Raw genomic sequence first — 15,153 nt, forward strand, 5'->3', positions numbered from 1 at the left:
TCACTAGATAACTGGGTTAAGTAAAATCCAGGAGTTAGTGATTTAAAAAAATGTTTATACCTGTCTTCCTAACTTTCAAGGAAAATAATTATTCTGATGGATAGAGTGAAAGAGGTAGTTCTTAGACAAAGTACAGTTAGTCCTTGTATCTCTCTCAGGATCAAACTATTCTCTCAATTTACATATCTTTAGAATAGACACCAAGGAGGAATAATTTATTGTAAATTGGTAGTGTCGTATGTTGTTACTCCTGTGCCATGCCAGTAATGAAAACTTAATATTCATCTCTTGGTTGCTTTCAATTGAAATAAGATGAGGATGAGCGGAGTAAACAAGCTGAAACAGACTGTGAAATTGCACATGATGGGAATTTTTTTTTTTTTTAGCTGCTTATAGACTATACATAGGTTAAATATTCCAACTAATGATGGCTCTTAGAATCCTCCCCCACCCCCCATTTTTACATTTTGATCAGGTATCAGCAGAACTAAGTTATTATCATGAGGGAAATTAAAATCTAAACTGTTTCTGTCTTTGGGCTAGGAATTGACTGGCAGGTATTTATGTAAATGAATGGGCTTTCACGCTGGGAGGTGTAAAGGGTTCGGTGGCTGGAGAGCAGCTGCCTTGAGCCCTCCGTTTTCGGGTTTGCAGGCAGCATGTGTGTTCTGCTACATTTTTGTTTTCTTTGATGCCTTCAGAAGAGATGAGCGCCAGGCATAGTGGTGCTGCTTGGCTGACCAGCTGTGCCCTAGTTTTTCACCATCCCAATCAGCGGCTGTCTTTTACAGAGGTGTCTGTCACCGCTGATTTACTTAGCCACTGTGACCTTACAGTTGCTTCAGATGGGGCTTGACCCAAAGCTACTGCCAAAAGCCATTTAGTGGCCTCCTGGAATACTACAGCCAGCAATTTGAAGAAGAGAAAACAAGGATCTCACAATTTCCTGTCTAATAGCAAGAGCCTCCCCTGCCTGGATAAATGCATTAGGTGTCTGAGCCCACTTGCTGCTCTCTCCCACCGAACTGCAAGCATCCGTGATCTCCGAAGTTGCTGGAGTGAATAACTAAGCTGGACCAGCTGACTCTGGGCTCCAATCAGCTAGAGCGTGATGTAAGTGTTTAGCAGCTGCCGGGCTCTGAATTAGCGTGCCGAAGTAGAGGTAGTACAGCATGGCTAGACTGTTGTGAGAGGCTCAGAGAAAGCAGAGGGTGAGATGGATGAGTCCAGCATTCTAAGACGAAGAGGGCTCCAGGTAGGAGACTGCTCCATTCTTGACATGTAGCATTGTCAGTGGCCAGCCATTGAGAATTTCAAAGTTCCCTTGTCATTCCTTTACTGGGCACGAATATGTGCATAGTTCTTAGTATCTACATGGCAACGCTATATGGAGTTTCTAGTTACAGGTATGACACATCACAGGGTTCAGTGAGGAAGCTGCTTTTGTCAGAGACAATAGATACGACTTTTAGTTTGACACTTTGGTGGTTTGTTTTTCTACTGGTTATTCAAGAATAGTTAAATCGTGGCTGGCAGTGACAGCTGATGCACTGATCTGGCATGCTGTCAAGTGTCTGGGAAGTCTGTCGAGGGGTAGCAACTCCTTTCAATTCTGGGAACACAGGACTCAGTTTTGTGTCGGGATCAACCTCCGCTCGGCGGCATCTGTCTGATCGCCTTGCAGTTGTGTGCAGCTGCTGGGAATTTTCCCCGTCAGTGAAATGAAAGTTTTTGCTGGCAGTTCAATCAAAGTTTGCTGTAATTTGTTTATGTTGAGAGAAGAAAAGATATGTATCTCACTGCCTTGCTTTTTTTGTGCCCAAGTTTCTCTAATGAAATTACTCTGACTTTATTGTACAAATACATTCTGAGTTAAAACTTGGCAAATGAGAAAACTTGGGGAAAAAAAGAAACAACGAAACATCTGCTTGGCAGTTGGTAAGTTTAAGGAAGCCAGAACATCAGTGTGTTCACCGTTAGTATGGTTAACTCCTGCATAACTCTTTGTCCTGTGTGTAAGTGATATTTTTTCTTTGTGAAAGAATCTAATCATTAGCCATTGTTAAACTCATATATTATTTTCATATTAAAAAAATGCTTGAGAATACAGAATATACAGCACATTTAGAAATGTTTCCTTAATATTAAGTCTTTGAATCTCAGCTCTCTGCTTTTTGTTCTAAGTATCAATTATTAATACTAATAGTCACATTACTATAATATTAATATTATAATATAGGCAACTAAAGGATTATTTGAAGCTAAACAAAAGAGGGATTAGAGAAGTTGGGGTTACATACCATCTATTGTTCAAACCTAAGTAAACAGACTACCTCCTTAATGAATTTCAGTGTGGTCATTGTTTTTGAATGCACAGTGTGGTTAGTCACTGCTGTGGATTTCCTTTTCTTTGTTTTCATCACCTCTATAAAGTTCTGGTAATGCACAGCTGTTTGTGTCCACGTCCTCCTCGGGGTCACTTGTTAAATATGGAAAGGCTCTTTGTTAAAAAGATGATTAACTCTATTAAACTCTGAATAGTTCAGATTATTAGTGACTGGATAGTAATTCTTCTGTGAGTTTTCTCTTTCCTTTAATTCATTTTAAATGATCTGAAAATGTGTTTTTCAGAAGAAATTCCTTTTTGAGTTTTTGTCATTTCTGTAATATGTCTATTATCACAACTTCAGAGGAGATGGTTGAAGCATATGGTGCTTGTGAGGGGCATGAATTTCATGGGCCTTTAATTTTAGAAATAAAGGAATCATTATTTTTCATTAATTAAAATAATGGAGCTGTTTTCTATTTAAAAGATTTGCTACAAAACAAAGGAATATTTACTAATATATTATTAGAGTGCTAGGTTTTTATTGTACTTAATATATTTTTACTACACCTGCTGTCCTCTGTATAATGGATAAAGAATATTTCTCTTCTGGATGAGATAAGTCTTCATGCTGTGAAAAATAACAACATAAAAGTGCTTAAAAGTTCTGCCACTTCATGGTTACAACTTTACCCTGGCTTAATACAAAACCTAATTTGCTTTTACTCCCATTGCATCTAACATTTAAAGAAAGACATTACATAGAGTAGCTGTTTTTAGAAATTCCAATGTAAGGAGACTACTTACAGAGTACACATTTTATGTATTTATATTACCACAGATGTCACTGTAGAGTTCATAAGAGTAACGCCACCTAGTGAATTTAAGAATTAAGTTAATTTACAAATATAGATACTATGTGGAACATTTGAACCTGCCAATGAGGTATATTTGTATTAGTAAAGCTAGGCTGAAACCTGCATATCTCCATTCCTGGCTCCAACCCTATGGTGCAAGGTAATCCTGAGCAGGTCACACACCCTCTTGGTGTCTGCGTATTCTTCTGTAAAATGCACACTGTAATATGTGAGTTTTGAGTGTACTAAATAAGTAGATGGGTATAGTTGAGTTATTTAAAATTAAGGGTCATATAACAAATGTACTAGCATCTAGGAGGAACTCAATAAATATTGTTGAAAACCAAGGGATGATTTCTATTCCTTATAATATTCCATATCATTGCTCATGAAATGAACTTGTTGTATTCATACACCATGTTTGTTGTCTGAATTTGTCCTTAAGTTAGAACAGTTATCAATAAAGCTAGTAAACGCATATTTACAGGGATCATTATGACAGGCTAATATAGGGGAGTTTATATTATTTTAAAAAGCGTCTGTGCATTGAATAGCTACATAATATGTGAGACAAACCAGCTCTTTAACTTAAAGCCCAGTATAAAAAATCTGGAGTATACACTATTCTAACTATTAAATCTAATTGTACAATAATGTATTATGTGTTTAGTATAAAATGATGCAGTATGTATTTAGGACCAATTTTAAAAAGTTCAGTACCTCTAGCTTTTAAAACACAAGACTATTAGTGGTGTTTTTAAAATTTGGACTTTGAAAAATTATTTTTAGTCAGAACATATAATTTCTCAAAGCATGACAACCTCATAAAATGGCAGCACAACTGAGTTGTTCATCTTAAGTGACTGCACTTTTCCATCTTTTCTATGGACTGTATTAATATTTCCATACTACTGATAGCACTTCAATCACTGCCTTTGAAATGAGAATGAGAGAAAGCGGCCCCAGTAATTCCCAGTGTTCGAATCTAGGAAACTTTTCAGATTGTATCTCAAAACATAGGGAATTCTGATGGATGAATGGGCTTGGGCAGACCTTGTACTTGGGGCAATTTGAATTTCTAGACAGGTCTAATTCATCAAGGGATAACTGGCTCCTTTTGGGCCTAATATTCCTCATACGTGGATCATATTTTTTAACTGTCAGGGAAATTAATTGTTTCAGTGATTTCTGTTATATGTTTCTCTTTATTTGTTTTAATGAAAGTGTCCCTACCCCTAATGTGATAGATTCTAAGGCTGGAGAACAATGAACAACAGGCATCATAAGGCAGGCATGACTTACTAAAAGAGAGGGGCATCCCAGAGTGGCTGATGATGCCTTTCCTGCCATCCTCTGGTGATTTGCTCTGCCTGGCGTAATCTCCTGATCACACCCCTCTCACACCTCCTCCCCGCAATTAAATATTACCATTTCCATCCACTTCCAGACTCTCACATTCAACTAGAATGTGAAAAAATGTTTTCCCCAAATTTCCTATATGATGCAGTTAAACATCAACAAAAAGCAATGAAATGTTTATTATTTAGACTTCTAGATCTGTGAGTGTGTTTAGTTTTTTTTGTTTGTTTGCTTCTCTTTCTTCTAAACCAGACCTCACAACCCCTACCCCTGTCCCCTGCCCTTCCCACCTTATTTGAAACAACAACAAAAAGATAACATTCTTACCCTGGCTTAGGCTCTGATTTTCCACTGGCCTTGGTCTAGAATTCAATTTTAGAAAACAAAAAAGCAGATAGATTCTTATGTTCTAACTGAGCATCAAACTGCCTCTGTCTCATGGTGCATGAATGTATATTCAAGTCACAACATCTTAATGTTTCTTCTGTGTCAACTTTGATGTAATTATGGGTATGTTTAAACTTTACCTGAAATTCAATAGTAGGATCATTACATGGGTGTATTACTCTGTCTATATTCATTTGAAGAATCTGGGTGGCTATAGGGAAGAAGTCTAGTTGGAGGATTATAATAGAAACATTTATGATAATATTAATTCATCTTTGGGATAAAGCACTTTTGTTCTTCAGCAATTCCAGAAAGACACTGAGACTTCTTTGGGTCAGGAAATATCCGGATGGCAAATGAACTTTTTGCAGTTGTGGGTCCTTAGTTTATTAGACAAATAAGTGCCATATCCGAATGCCATATTCTTATCCATTGGAGTCGTTCAATTTCTGCCTCTGAAATATAGTACTATAGTTTCTATTTCCTGATGTTTAGGGGGATAAAATGGTATATCCTCAAAATCTTGGGTTCAGAAAAAATTCTATTTTATACTCTAAGAATTGATTTTAACTGTAAAATAAATTTGTTTACTAGCTCCTCTTTTGCACCTTCTGGCTGTCTGGTATAATTGTTAATAAACTACAACTTTGTCATCTCTGTATTTTGGTCAATGAAACAGCAATTCTCCAAGTCATTCTAGTTCCCACTTTTGATTTCTCCATCTCTTGACTCCTGTCATCAAATCCCTGTCAATTCTACCCTCAAAGTATGTCTAGTGGCTAGGCCTAACTTCTCCCACACCTGGATTGTGGAAATGTCTGGTACCCCACTGAACCCAGACCCATCTCCAATCCATCCTGCTTTTTAGCCCACAGCCCACATCACTGCCCTGGTGTAAGATCTTCCTATAACTTTCCCTGATCTACTCCAGGATAGGCCAAAAATGCATACTGTGAGTTTAGCCACAGTCTTCCTTTCAGGTCTCATCTCTAAATCTTTGCCTTCCAGATTCCTGTTTCATAACCTGTTCTCCCAGTGTTTGGAATCTCCAAACTACATGCATCCCCTTTACCTACAATGTCCTTGCTTTATTTTGTACAAATTCTTCCTGCTTATTAGCCATTAATGTGAATTTTAATTTTCATGAAATGTTCTATATTTACTGCTTTCCGTTCTGAACTTGATAATAGTCATGATTTTATTTGCAATCTAATCCTATAACATGCATTATTTTAAATAATTTAAAATTATTTAATGTAGGAGCATCTTACACTGAAACTGCAAAACCACTGAGAATTACTGGTTTTAGAGTCAGATATGTGTTCACTGACATTGAATAGCTCTGTAACTTGTGTTAAGTTTCTTGACCACTCTGAATCTCCACGTCCACATCTGTAAAATGGAGATAACTAAATGAGGCATTTAAAGATTAAAGAAGATTGTAAATCTTTTAGCACAGTGCCTGGCACATTGTACTTAGTTAATCTTAGCTCTCTTCCCTCTATCACCACGAAGACTTGCACAGCAATTTTAAGTAATTAAATATAGGTGTCAGGCGGGGTCCAGGCAATGAAAAGATGGCATACATATCTTACATAATTTGAGAAGAACTTAATAGAGAGATTGTTGTAAGAAGGATAGGCAGGAATTGGGAAAATTTAAGGGATGGTGCAGTACCAGGAGCTAGAAGTGACAAGGAGCCATTACCACCTCTAGGCCTAAAGGGGTGAGAGAGGGAACAGTTACAGAACCCGGAGACAGCGAAGACGTGAGACAGGACCTGTGACCTTAGATAAAAGGACACAGCCAGTCATATCTGCAGGGAGGTACCAGGGGATATCTCAACCTTATTCTGAACTCTTGTTATGCTTCCCGTTAGCAGAAGCCAGCTTAGACACCAGAGGGCAAGGGAGCCCATGGATGTTGTCCATGCAGGCCAGACTCTGGGGCCCAGTATGGGGCGGGGAGTAGATTCAGATGGGCAAATGAAGTACACCTAACGTTGTTTTATAAGGAACACATGCTGAGCTGCCCCTTGCTCTTAGCATTTTGCAAGCCAAAGTCAGTGTTCAGGTGTTCATGGCCTACATCACTGGGGCCTGAACAGTTCAGGAATTCGAACAGATTCAAAGCTGCTTTTCATGAAAAGCCATGGCCCCCAGCCATTGCCCACTGTTGTGTGAGATAACATAGACTCTCCAGTCAGGCTTCTAATCCTCATGGGAAAATGTTAGTTCATCCCCTTCCATTTTAGTATCTGAAGCACATGGCACTCCTTTGAATCAATAATGCAGGATACCTGTGCTGCAGGTCCTGCAAGCAGTCTCAATTTTAAATTGCTCTGCTCTACAGATCCTGTGATAGCTTGGCTCAGAGAAGTGATGTGTGAGAGGAATAGCTCAGGAGACCTCTTGCCATTTATCTCCTGGATTCCCAGGGGTCTGCCCTACTGCAGGTCCTATCACCAGAATGCAATGCACCTACACCACCCATCTCTGCTCCCCTTGAAATCCCTTTACAGAATTACAACTTCACATTATGTCCTTGGCTTTTATTGAGTGTTGCTAAAAGGAATGACTGTGAGAAAACATCTTTGCGCTTTTTGTAAATCTCCCTTTGAAGTCTCATCCATTATGTTGTGCCCTGTCTCTTAATATTAGGCCCACATGATAAATTAGCTTGGAGTTCAGCACTAAAAAAGTTTCTCCCTCTCTAGGTGAACCAGTTTACTTCTTTTAATCACATAATGAGAGCTGTGATCTATCCTGTGTCTTTCCATTCTTGCCTTGGCTGTCCAGACCTGTTTCATGCTCAGTTGCAATAGCTTTCTAGATAAAATTAGCCACCACTTCATTATTAATATTATGGTTCCTTTTTAAGAGTTGTGTGGTTTTATTTATTATATAAAAAATTAAGTTGCCTCAAAAGATTTCTTATGATGACCAAAAATTTTTGATATTGCATTTAAAACAATAAAATCATTTGAAAGAATGACAAAAGATAAAGGAGACTGAAAGCCCAGCTAATCAATAAACGAGATAAACTATAAAAATTGAGAATTACATGAACATAGGAAGATCAATATGCATGCAACCACCAGTCATTTTGTTGTTAGCACTAGAGCATAACCAAATAAGATGTTTGAATTTATTTGAAACTTATATTTCAAATAAATTATCCGTAACCACAGAGCTTTTTAAAGTGTCCTAGAAATCACTTTTTTTATTTTTGGAAGCAATCAAAATCCTGGAGATTGGCAGGTAACATGAGATACACATGTTGGAGAACCACATTGCCATTAAAATCATGCTTTTGGACTGGGTGCAGTGACTCACGCCTGTAATCCCAACATTTTGGGAAGCTGAGGTGGGCGAATTGCTTGAGCCCAGGAGTTTGAGATCAGCCTGGGCAACATAGTGAAAACTTATCTCTACAAAAAAATACAAAAATTAGCCAGATGTGGTGGTGTGCGCCTGTAGTCCCAATTAGCTGGGAGACTGAGGCCAGAGGATCGCTTGAGCCTGGGAGGTTGAAGCTGCAGTGAACTGTGTTCGTGCCACTGCACTCCAGCCTTGCTGACAAAGTGAGACCCTGTCTGGAAAAAAAAAAAAAAAAAATCATGCTTTTGACAAATATTTAATGATATGGGGAAAAGCTGAAAATAGTGTCAAGTGAAAAAGCAGGCTAACTGTCTATGTATGTATGTACAGATCATTTAAAATGTGCATTATATGTTGGTGAGGTGCAGAGAAAAGGCAATGCTTATACACTGTGGGTGGGAACATAAATTAGTTTGGCCACTGTGGAAAGCAGTTTGGCAGTTTCTTTAAGAATTTAAAATAGAACTACCGTTTGACCCAGCAATCCCATTATTCGGGATGTATCCAAAGGAATATGAATTGTTCTGTCGTAAAGACACATGCACGCATGTGTTCATTGTAGTGCTATTTACAATAGCAACGACATGGAATCAACCTAAATGCCTATCAATGGCAGACTGGATAAAGAAACTGTGGTACATATACAATTTGGAATACTGTGCAGCTGTAAAAATGAATGAGATCATGTCCTTTGCAGCAACATGGATGGACCTGGAGGCTGTTATCCTAAGTATACTAACAAAGGAACAGAAAACCAAATACTGCATGTTCTCACTTTCAAATGGGAACTAAAAACTGAGTACCCGTGGACAAAAACAAGGGAACTTAAGACACCAGAACCTACTTGATGGTGGGAGGAGGATGAGGACAAAAAAATGACATATGGGGTGCTATGCTTATTACCTGGGTTATGGAATAATCTGTACACTAAACCCTCATAACACACAATTTACCTGTAAAACAAGCCACATGTACCCCAGAACCTAAAATAAAAGTTAAGAAAGCAAGTGAAGTGTGCATCCTACACAGATATATAGACACACATACATGTGTCTGGGTAAAAGGTCATGCAGGAACACGTGTGTGTGTGTGTGTATGTGTATACTGTAGCCTAGTGGGGTAGAAGGAAAGAGCATTCATAAACTTTTGAGTGTTAACATTGTCTCTAACTCTTACTGCGTGATGTTGGCTAGGCTATTTAATTCCTCACCAATAAAATACTAGCACTTAATTTTAGCAGAGTTGCTGAGTATGAATTCAAATGAGGTATAGAAAGCTTGAAAGTATTTATTGTAGCTAACATTGAGAACCTGTTTTCTTTTTCTTCATTATCTAAAATAACATGAAAATGTACTAAAATGTTAATATTCATTATATCTTAGTGGGATATAAGAATTTTTCTTTGAACCGTCCAACAGTAAGCATGTTTTACTTTATAATCAGTTAAATAAGTGGGTTTTGGGTGCCTGTTTTTAACTTTGCTTTCCTTCGTTGTCTAAGAAAAGCCTTTATGTAGTATTTAGCACCATCAATGAAAGGTCCTTAAAGGCTCTTTTCTATTTTGTGCAGTCTTTTGGAATTGAGCAAGATAAATCAACTTTAATTTGGTGCATGCCTCTAAACCTTAGGACATGGTTCACCTGTAGCTGGCTGCCCTATTGAACCACCTGGAAAGCTTTCTAAAGCCTATAGTCTAGATACAATCACAGCAATTCAATTAGCATCTCTCAGTGGTGTGCAGCCAGAGTTGAAAACTCCTGCTCTTAGGGGATCAGGAGTCCAAGTAACTCCCAAGTCATCAAACCTACAACTTCTCAGTATCCAGATGTAAGGTTTGACAGCCTTTAAAATGTATGTCAGTGCTTTGATCTCCTTTCTTCAAGTGAGACTTGATAATATATATATTTTTTAATGTGGAGGCGTATGGAAGGTGGATATACTCACCATATTTGTTTTTTGAGCTTCCAAATAACAACAATGATAGTAACATGAGAGCTCAAACCATTAACCAACCTGCCTTGGGGGGGCAATTATCATAGTGGGGTAGCTGGAGGAAGCTCTAGACCATTACCTCAAAGGGACCTATGGCACTGGCAGTGTCCAGGTGCAGTTTTAGGTTTTTAAAATTGCTGGCACGTGCTCCATGGTTTCCATTAGAAAACCACCTTCAGGGCATGATAAGACAGTTGCTTTGTCCCTTGGTATGTTTTCCTAATGCTAGATACAGTAATGCCTGTGCTTTGGAAACCTTTATCATAGATACTCTTCAATAATGTACATGTTTAAGTTCTCAAAACATTGGCTATTATACTTAGATTGTGAATGTATGTGCTTTTTTGATGAGGCAGTCAAGGACAGAACCCCATTCTTTACTTTTCTTTCAATAAATGTTTAATAATAGCATATATTGAACTGTTTGTGTCAGAGAACTGTGTGCTGTATCTTAAACTTACACTATTGTACTTTTATCTTAGACTCTAGCAGTACAAAAATGGGTGGAATATGACACTGACCTGTGAGGGGTTTCTATTATGGTAGGTAAGACAGACAACAGTTTCTGAAATAGCAAGTGCTACAACTGTCATCAGTGAAGATACAGGGGCCCTGAGCATGGTGCCCTGCTCTGCTGAAGGAGGCTGGGAAGGCTTCATGGAGGTGGAGATATTTCTGCCAGATGGTGAAGGATGAACAGGCGCTGATTAGGCAAGATGAGGATTCTAGGCGGAGGAAGCAACAGTATGTGCAAGGTGTGGTGGCTGAACAGGGTGCACCTTTTTCAAGGAATTGCAAATAGTGCATGTGGGAAGCAGGAAGTAATGAGCAGAGTCCCAAGAATGATGCTGTCCGTGTTCAGGGATTTGGGCTTCATAGTCTAGCAACAGGAAGCCATTGAAAGACTGTAAGCAGGGCATAGAAATATTTTATCAACTGTGAACTATTCTGTCAACTATTAATGAAGAATGCTTGGGAAGAGGCCAAGAATAGAAGCAAGATAAACAGCTAGGAATTTAGAAATGAGGAGGTGGTAGATGATGCTGCTGGACTGCGTTGGTGACAGCGGAATGGAGAAAAGGCAACTAAAGGTAGAATTAACAGGACATGGTGACCTGTTGATGGTTGGCAAAAGAGAGGTGGAAGAAGCTTGAGGTGACTCTATGGTTTCAGGAGTTAGGGATTAGAAACAAGAGCAAGAGATAAATATGACTTGGGTGCTGAGAAGAGAATTAGTTTGTTCTGTGAATCTTGAGTTTGAAGCACCCGTGGAAGCCATCTAGGTGCAGATGTTCTGTAAGCAGTTGGATATGTAGTTTTGGACTTCTAAAGAGAAGTCAAGCCTGGAGAAAGACTCTAAAATTATCAACTTTAATAATTAATTGAACTAGACCATGAATAAGGAGAGAATGCAATTTTACCCAGACTCATAGATTTCTGTTAGAAGAGTTTTCAAGAATTGTACCATAATGTGTATCTTAACACTTATTTTGCAGGAATGGTTAAAATTACATGGTGCACAAAGTAGTTCTGTGGTTTAGTATCAGGTCTTGAAAATAATATGTCCAGTTTTGAAGATGTGTAGGGTTTTTTTTTTTCCCCCCAAATTGCTTCCAACTTTGACAACTTGCCTACAAGTCTCATTCCAATACAGTTTTTAAAAGGCAGAATGAAACATCTCAAACTAGGGGCTGTAATGGAAAAAGCAATTTATTTTTAAATGAAGATGATGAGGTTGGTGTACTGTATTGCTTGAACACTGAATGAATTTAAAAGAGTGAGATTACATCAGATTCAGCCAAGACTTTTGTTCCATTTGAATGGAGTATCTGTAATTGAAGATGGGGATTCAACTAAGAAAAACACATGACATGTACATTTTTATCAGTTTTCTTGCACGCTGTTTCCAGTTTCTTTGTGCACATGTGTGTGTGTTCACAAAGCCATTACATCATATTGATAATTAAAAAAAAAAAAAAACGGATGCGTTCTTTTGCAACAAATGAGAATACAAGCTTAATTTTACTAGCATCACTTTCTTTTTGAGCTTCAACCTAGTAGTTTAATGCGTTGAGAACATGCAATCCTCAGGAAAGTGGTAAGAATTCAGAGGTAGAATCTGTAACAATGAGCTCAAAATGATTAGAGAAAACATTAAATATTTTCTAATTGGAAATTTTAAAATGAAAAATTTTTAGCTTTGTGCTAAAATTTAAAACCTAGGTCTAGAAATATTTCATTTTATATTTTTATCTTAACATTTTTCTTTTTTTTTTTTTCTTTTCTTTTTTTTTTTTTTTTTGAGACTGAGTCTGGCTCTGTCGCCCAGGCTGGAGTGCAGTGACCGGATCTCAGCTCACTGCAAGCTCCGCCTCCCGGGTTTACGCCATTCTCCTGCCTCAGCCTCCGGAGTAGCTGGGACCACAGGCGCCCGCCACCTCGCCCGGCTAGTTTTTTGTATTTTTTAGTAGAGACGGGGTTTCACCGTGTTAGCCAGGATGGTCTCGATCTCCTGACCTTGTGATCCGCCCGTCTCAGCCTCCCAAAGTGCTGGGATTACAGGCTTGAGCCACCGCGCCCGGCAAAAAATATGGAACATTTTTCATGATGAGATAGTGATTATTTAATATTTTAAAATTACCTGTTTTCTCAATTTTAGCATCGTTGTGAATGAAGGTAAACATTGAATTATATTGATTCAAGATTGATTTGACTATATTTTTTCATTAATAATATATTCCAAATATAGATCGTTAAGCTCACAGATTCATTTTCCATTTCTGTTTAGCAATCAAGCTAAGAGACAATATGGTTACTATGAATCAAATTTGGATAGTGTGATAGGTTCAATCCTGTTAATTTTTTACTTCCTGTAATAGACGTGTACATGCATTCCCTTGCTTGGCCTCATGATAGGCAGAGATACTCCCGCCCTCCACCTCTTGACTTTGGGCTCAGCCATGTGACTGTTCATTGGCCAATGAGCTATTAGTGGATGTGTCATGAGCAGAAGCTTAAAATACACTTCTGCAGGTTCAAAGTCTTGTACTTTGATCATCTACCTTGAGAAGAACATGCCCAGGGTAGCTACTGCCTGTTTACTCTGGGTCCCAGAGCAAACCCCTGTGGAGCTGGCATATGTAAACCTGCAGCTTGGAGTCAAGACCAACAGACCCACATTCTCCCTCTAGACCTACAAATGTGAGAATAAGCCACCAAGTTTTGTAATGAGTTGTTACCCAGCTTTATGATGACAAAGATGACTAATATGGGGGACAAGCATATGTTGTGGTTAAGAGCACTGAAGCATACTACTAGGAGCACTGAAGTCTATTACATTTCTGTTTGAATGTTGGCCCACCACTTACTGGCTTTATTTTCTTGGGCATGCTATTTTCTTCTAAACTTTATTTTGCCATCAATAAGATATATTACTTAGCTCCCAGGAACATGGTAAAACTAAATAAGATGTGTGCATGTAAATTACTTAAAGCAGTGTGAAGCAGAAAGTAAAATTACTACAAGTTCATAATAAGTTGTGGCTGCTGTTACTGTTGTATCTGTAGATAGCTGAGCCTCCTCTTCTCCTTCCCTTGCATCATATTGCTTTCCCGAATTCTACCTTTATGACTCTGGAGCAGGTTAAAACTTTTCTGAGGCTTAGTTTCCTTTTCTATGATATGAAGATATTAAAAATTAGCTGACAGGATTATTACGATGACCATACCAATGGTAAGCAAATATCTAACTGTCTTAGTCAGTTCTGCCTGCCCTAACAGAATGTCATAGACTGTGTGGTGTGAACAGCTGACGTTTGTTGCCCACAGCTCTGGAGACTCAGAAGTCCGAAATCAAGGTGCCAGCAGATTTGGATTCTGGGGGGGGGCCCTCTTCCTGGTTTGCAGACAGTTGCTTTCTTGCTGTATGGTGAGAAGAGGTACCATGTCTTTTCTGTTTTTAATAAGGGCATTAATCCCATCATGAGGGCCCCACCTTCATAACCTAATTTAACCCTAATTACCTCCCAAAGCCCCCATCTCTAAATGTTCATACCATCACTTTGTGGATTAGGACATCAACATGTGAACTTTGGGGAGGGGGATTCAAACATTCAGACCACAGGGTTAGCTCTGGCTAGGCGAATGGGTACTAATAAAAATAGCTTTGTTATGTTCACTATCCATATATTCCTTCATTCCCTTATTTATTCATTTCTTTAAACTTAGTTTTTCATTCCTAGTTTCTGAGTTTCTATTATGAACCATACGTAAGGCCTTGTACTTTTGACTTAATTCTTGGTTTCTAGCAATCCCTGTTCTCATTACAATGAAGTAAGAAAGACTGTGGAAGGCAGAAATTGAAGGAACAAAAGTGCTGCAATTAGGAAGGCATGATATATTAATAAGGTCATTCAAATAGTACTTGTGTATTTGTTGTACTATCCTTTTTCTCCTGTGGGCTTTACAACAGTAACTCTTCGGAATAAGGGGATTTATAAATGGCAAGGAGTTGCTAATGTGAAACCAGTAAAGGTTTTTGATTGTAGAATTACAAAATGCAAATTAGTAGAGATTCAGCATTAGAGGGCATGGTGAATGGGGTGGGGTGTGGAATCACGGGGGACCTCATACGTATAGCATGTCTCTATTAATCAGTGTAGCAGAGATGGCATCTAAAATGCTTTTGTTTTAAACGGACAAAATTTGCCAAACACCTTTTTGCCTTTCTACCTGGAAAAATGTTTTGATGTGTTGGCTTTCCATCTCCTGATTCTTTCTCCCACCCCCACCCCCGCCGCACCGCGGCACCGCCCCACCGCCCCGCCAAGTGTTGTTGTACACTGCCTTGTCTG

At 38.6% G+C, this 15,153-nt stretch overlaps 1 protein-coding gene across 1 annotated transcript in view; it reads left to right on the forward strand.

Annotated features, from left to right (window-relative positions):
* The first annotated feature begins 1,148 nt into the window (after window positions 1-1,148).
* Window positions 1,149-15,153, forward strand: part of LOC105539952 (microtubule-associated serine/threonine-protein kinase 4) — a 360,921-nt gene continuing 346,916 nt past the window's right edge. The window contains exon 1 of the mRNA XM_011980417.1: window positions 1,149-1,255. Within this exon, the coding sequence (XP_011835807.1) occupies window positions 1,217-1,255 (39 nt within the window). The 5' untranslated portion in view covers window positions 1,149-1,216. The remainder of the gene's footprint in view (window positions 1,256-15,153) is intronic.

This window comes from Mandrillus leucophaeus, unplaced genomic scaffold (assembly GCF_000951045.1).
Source record: "Mandrillus leucophaeus isolate KB7577 unplaced genomic scaffold, Mleu.le_1.0 Scaffold1042, whole genome shotgun sequence".
Lineage (NCBI taxonomy): Eukaryota > Metazoa > Chordata > Mammalia > Primates > Cercopithecidae > Mandrillus > Mandrillus leucophaeus.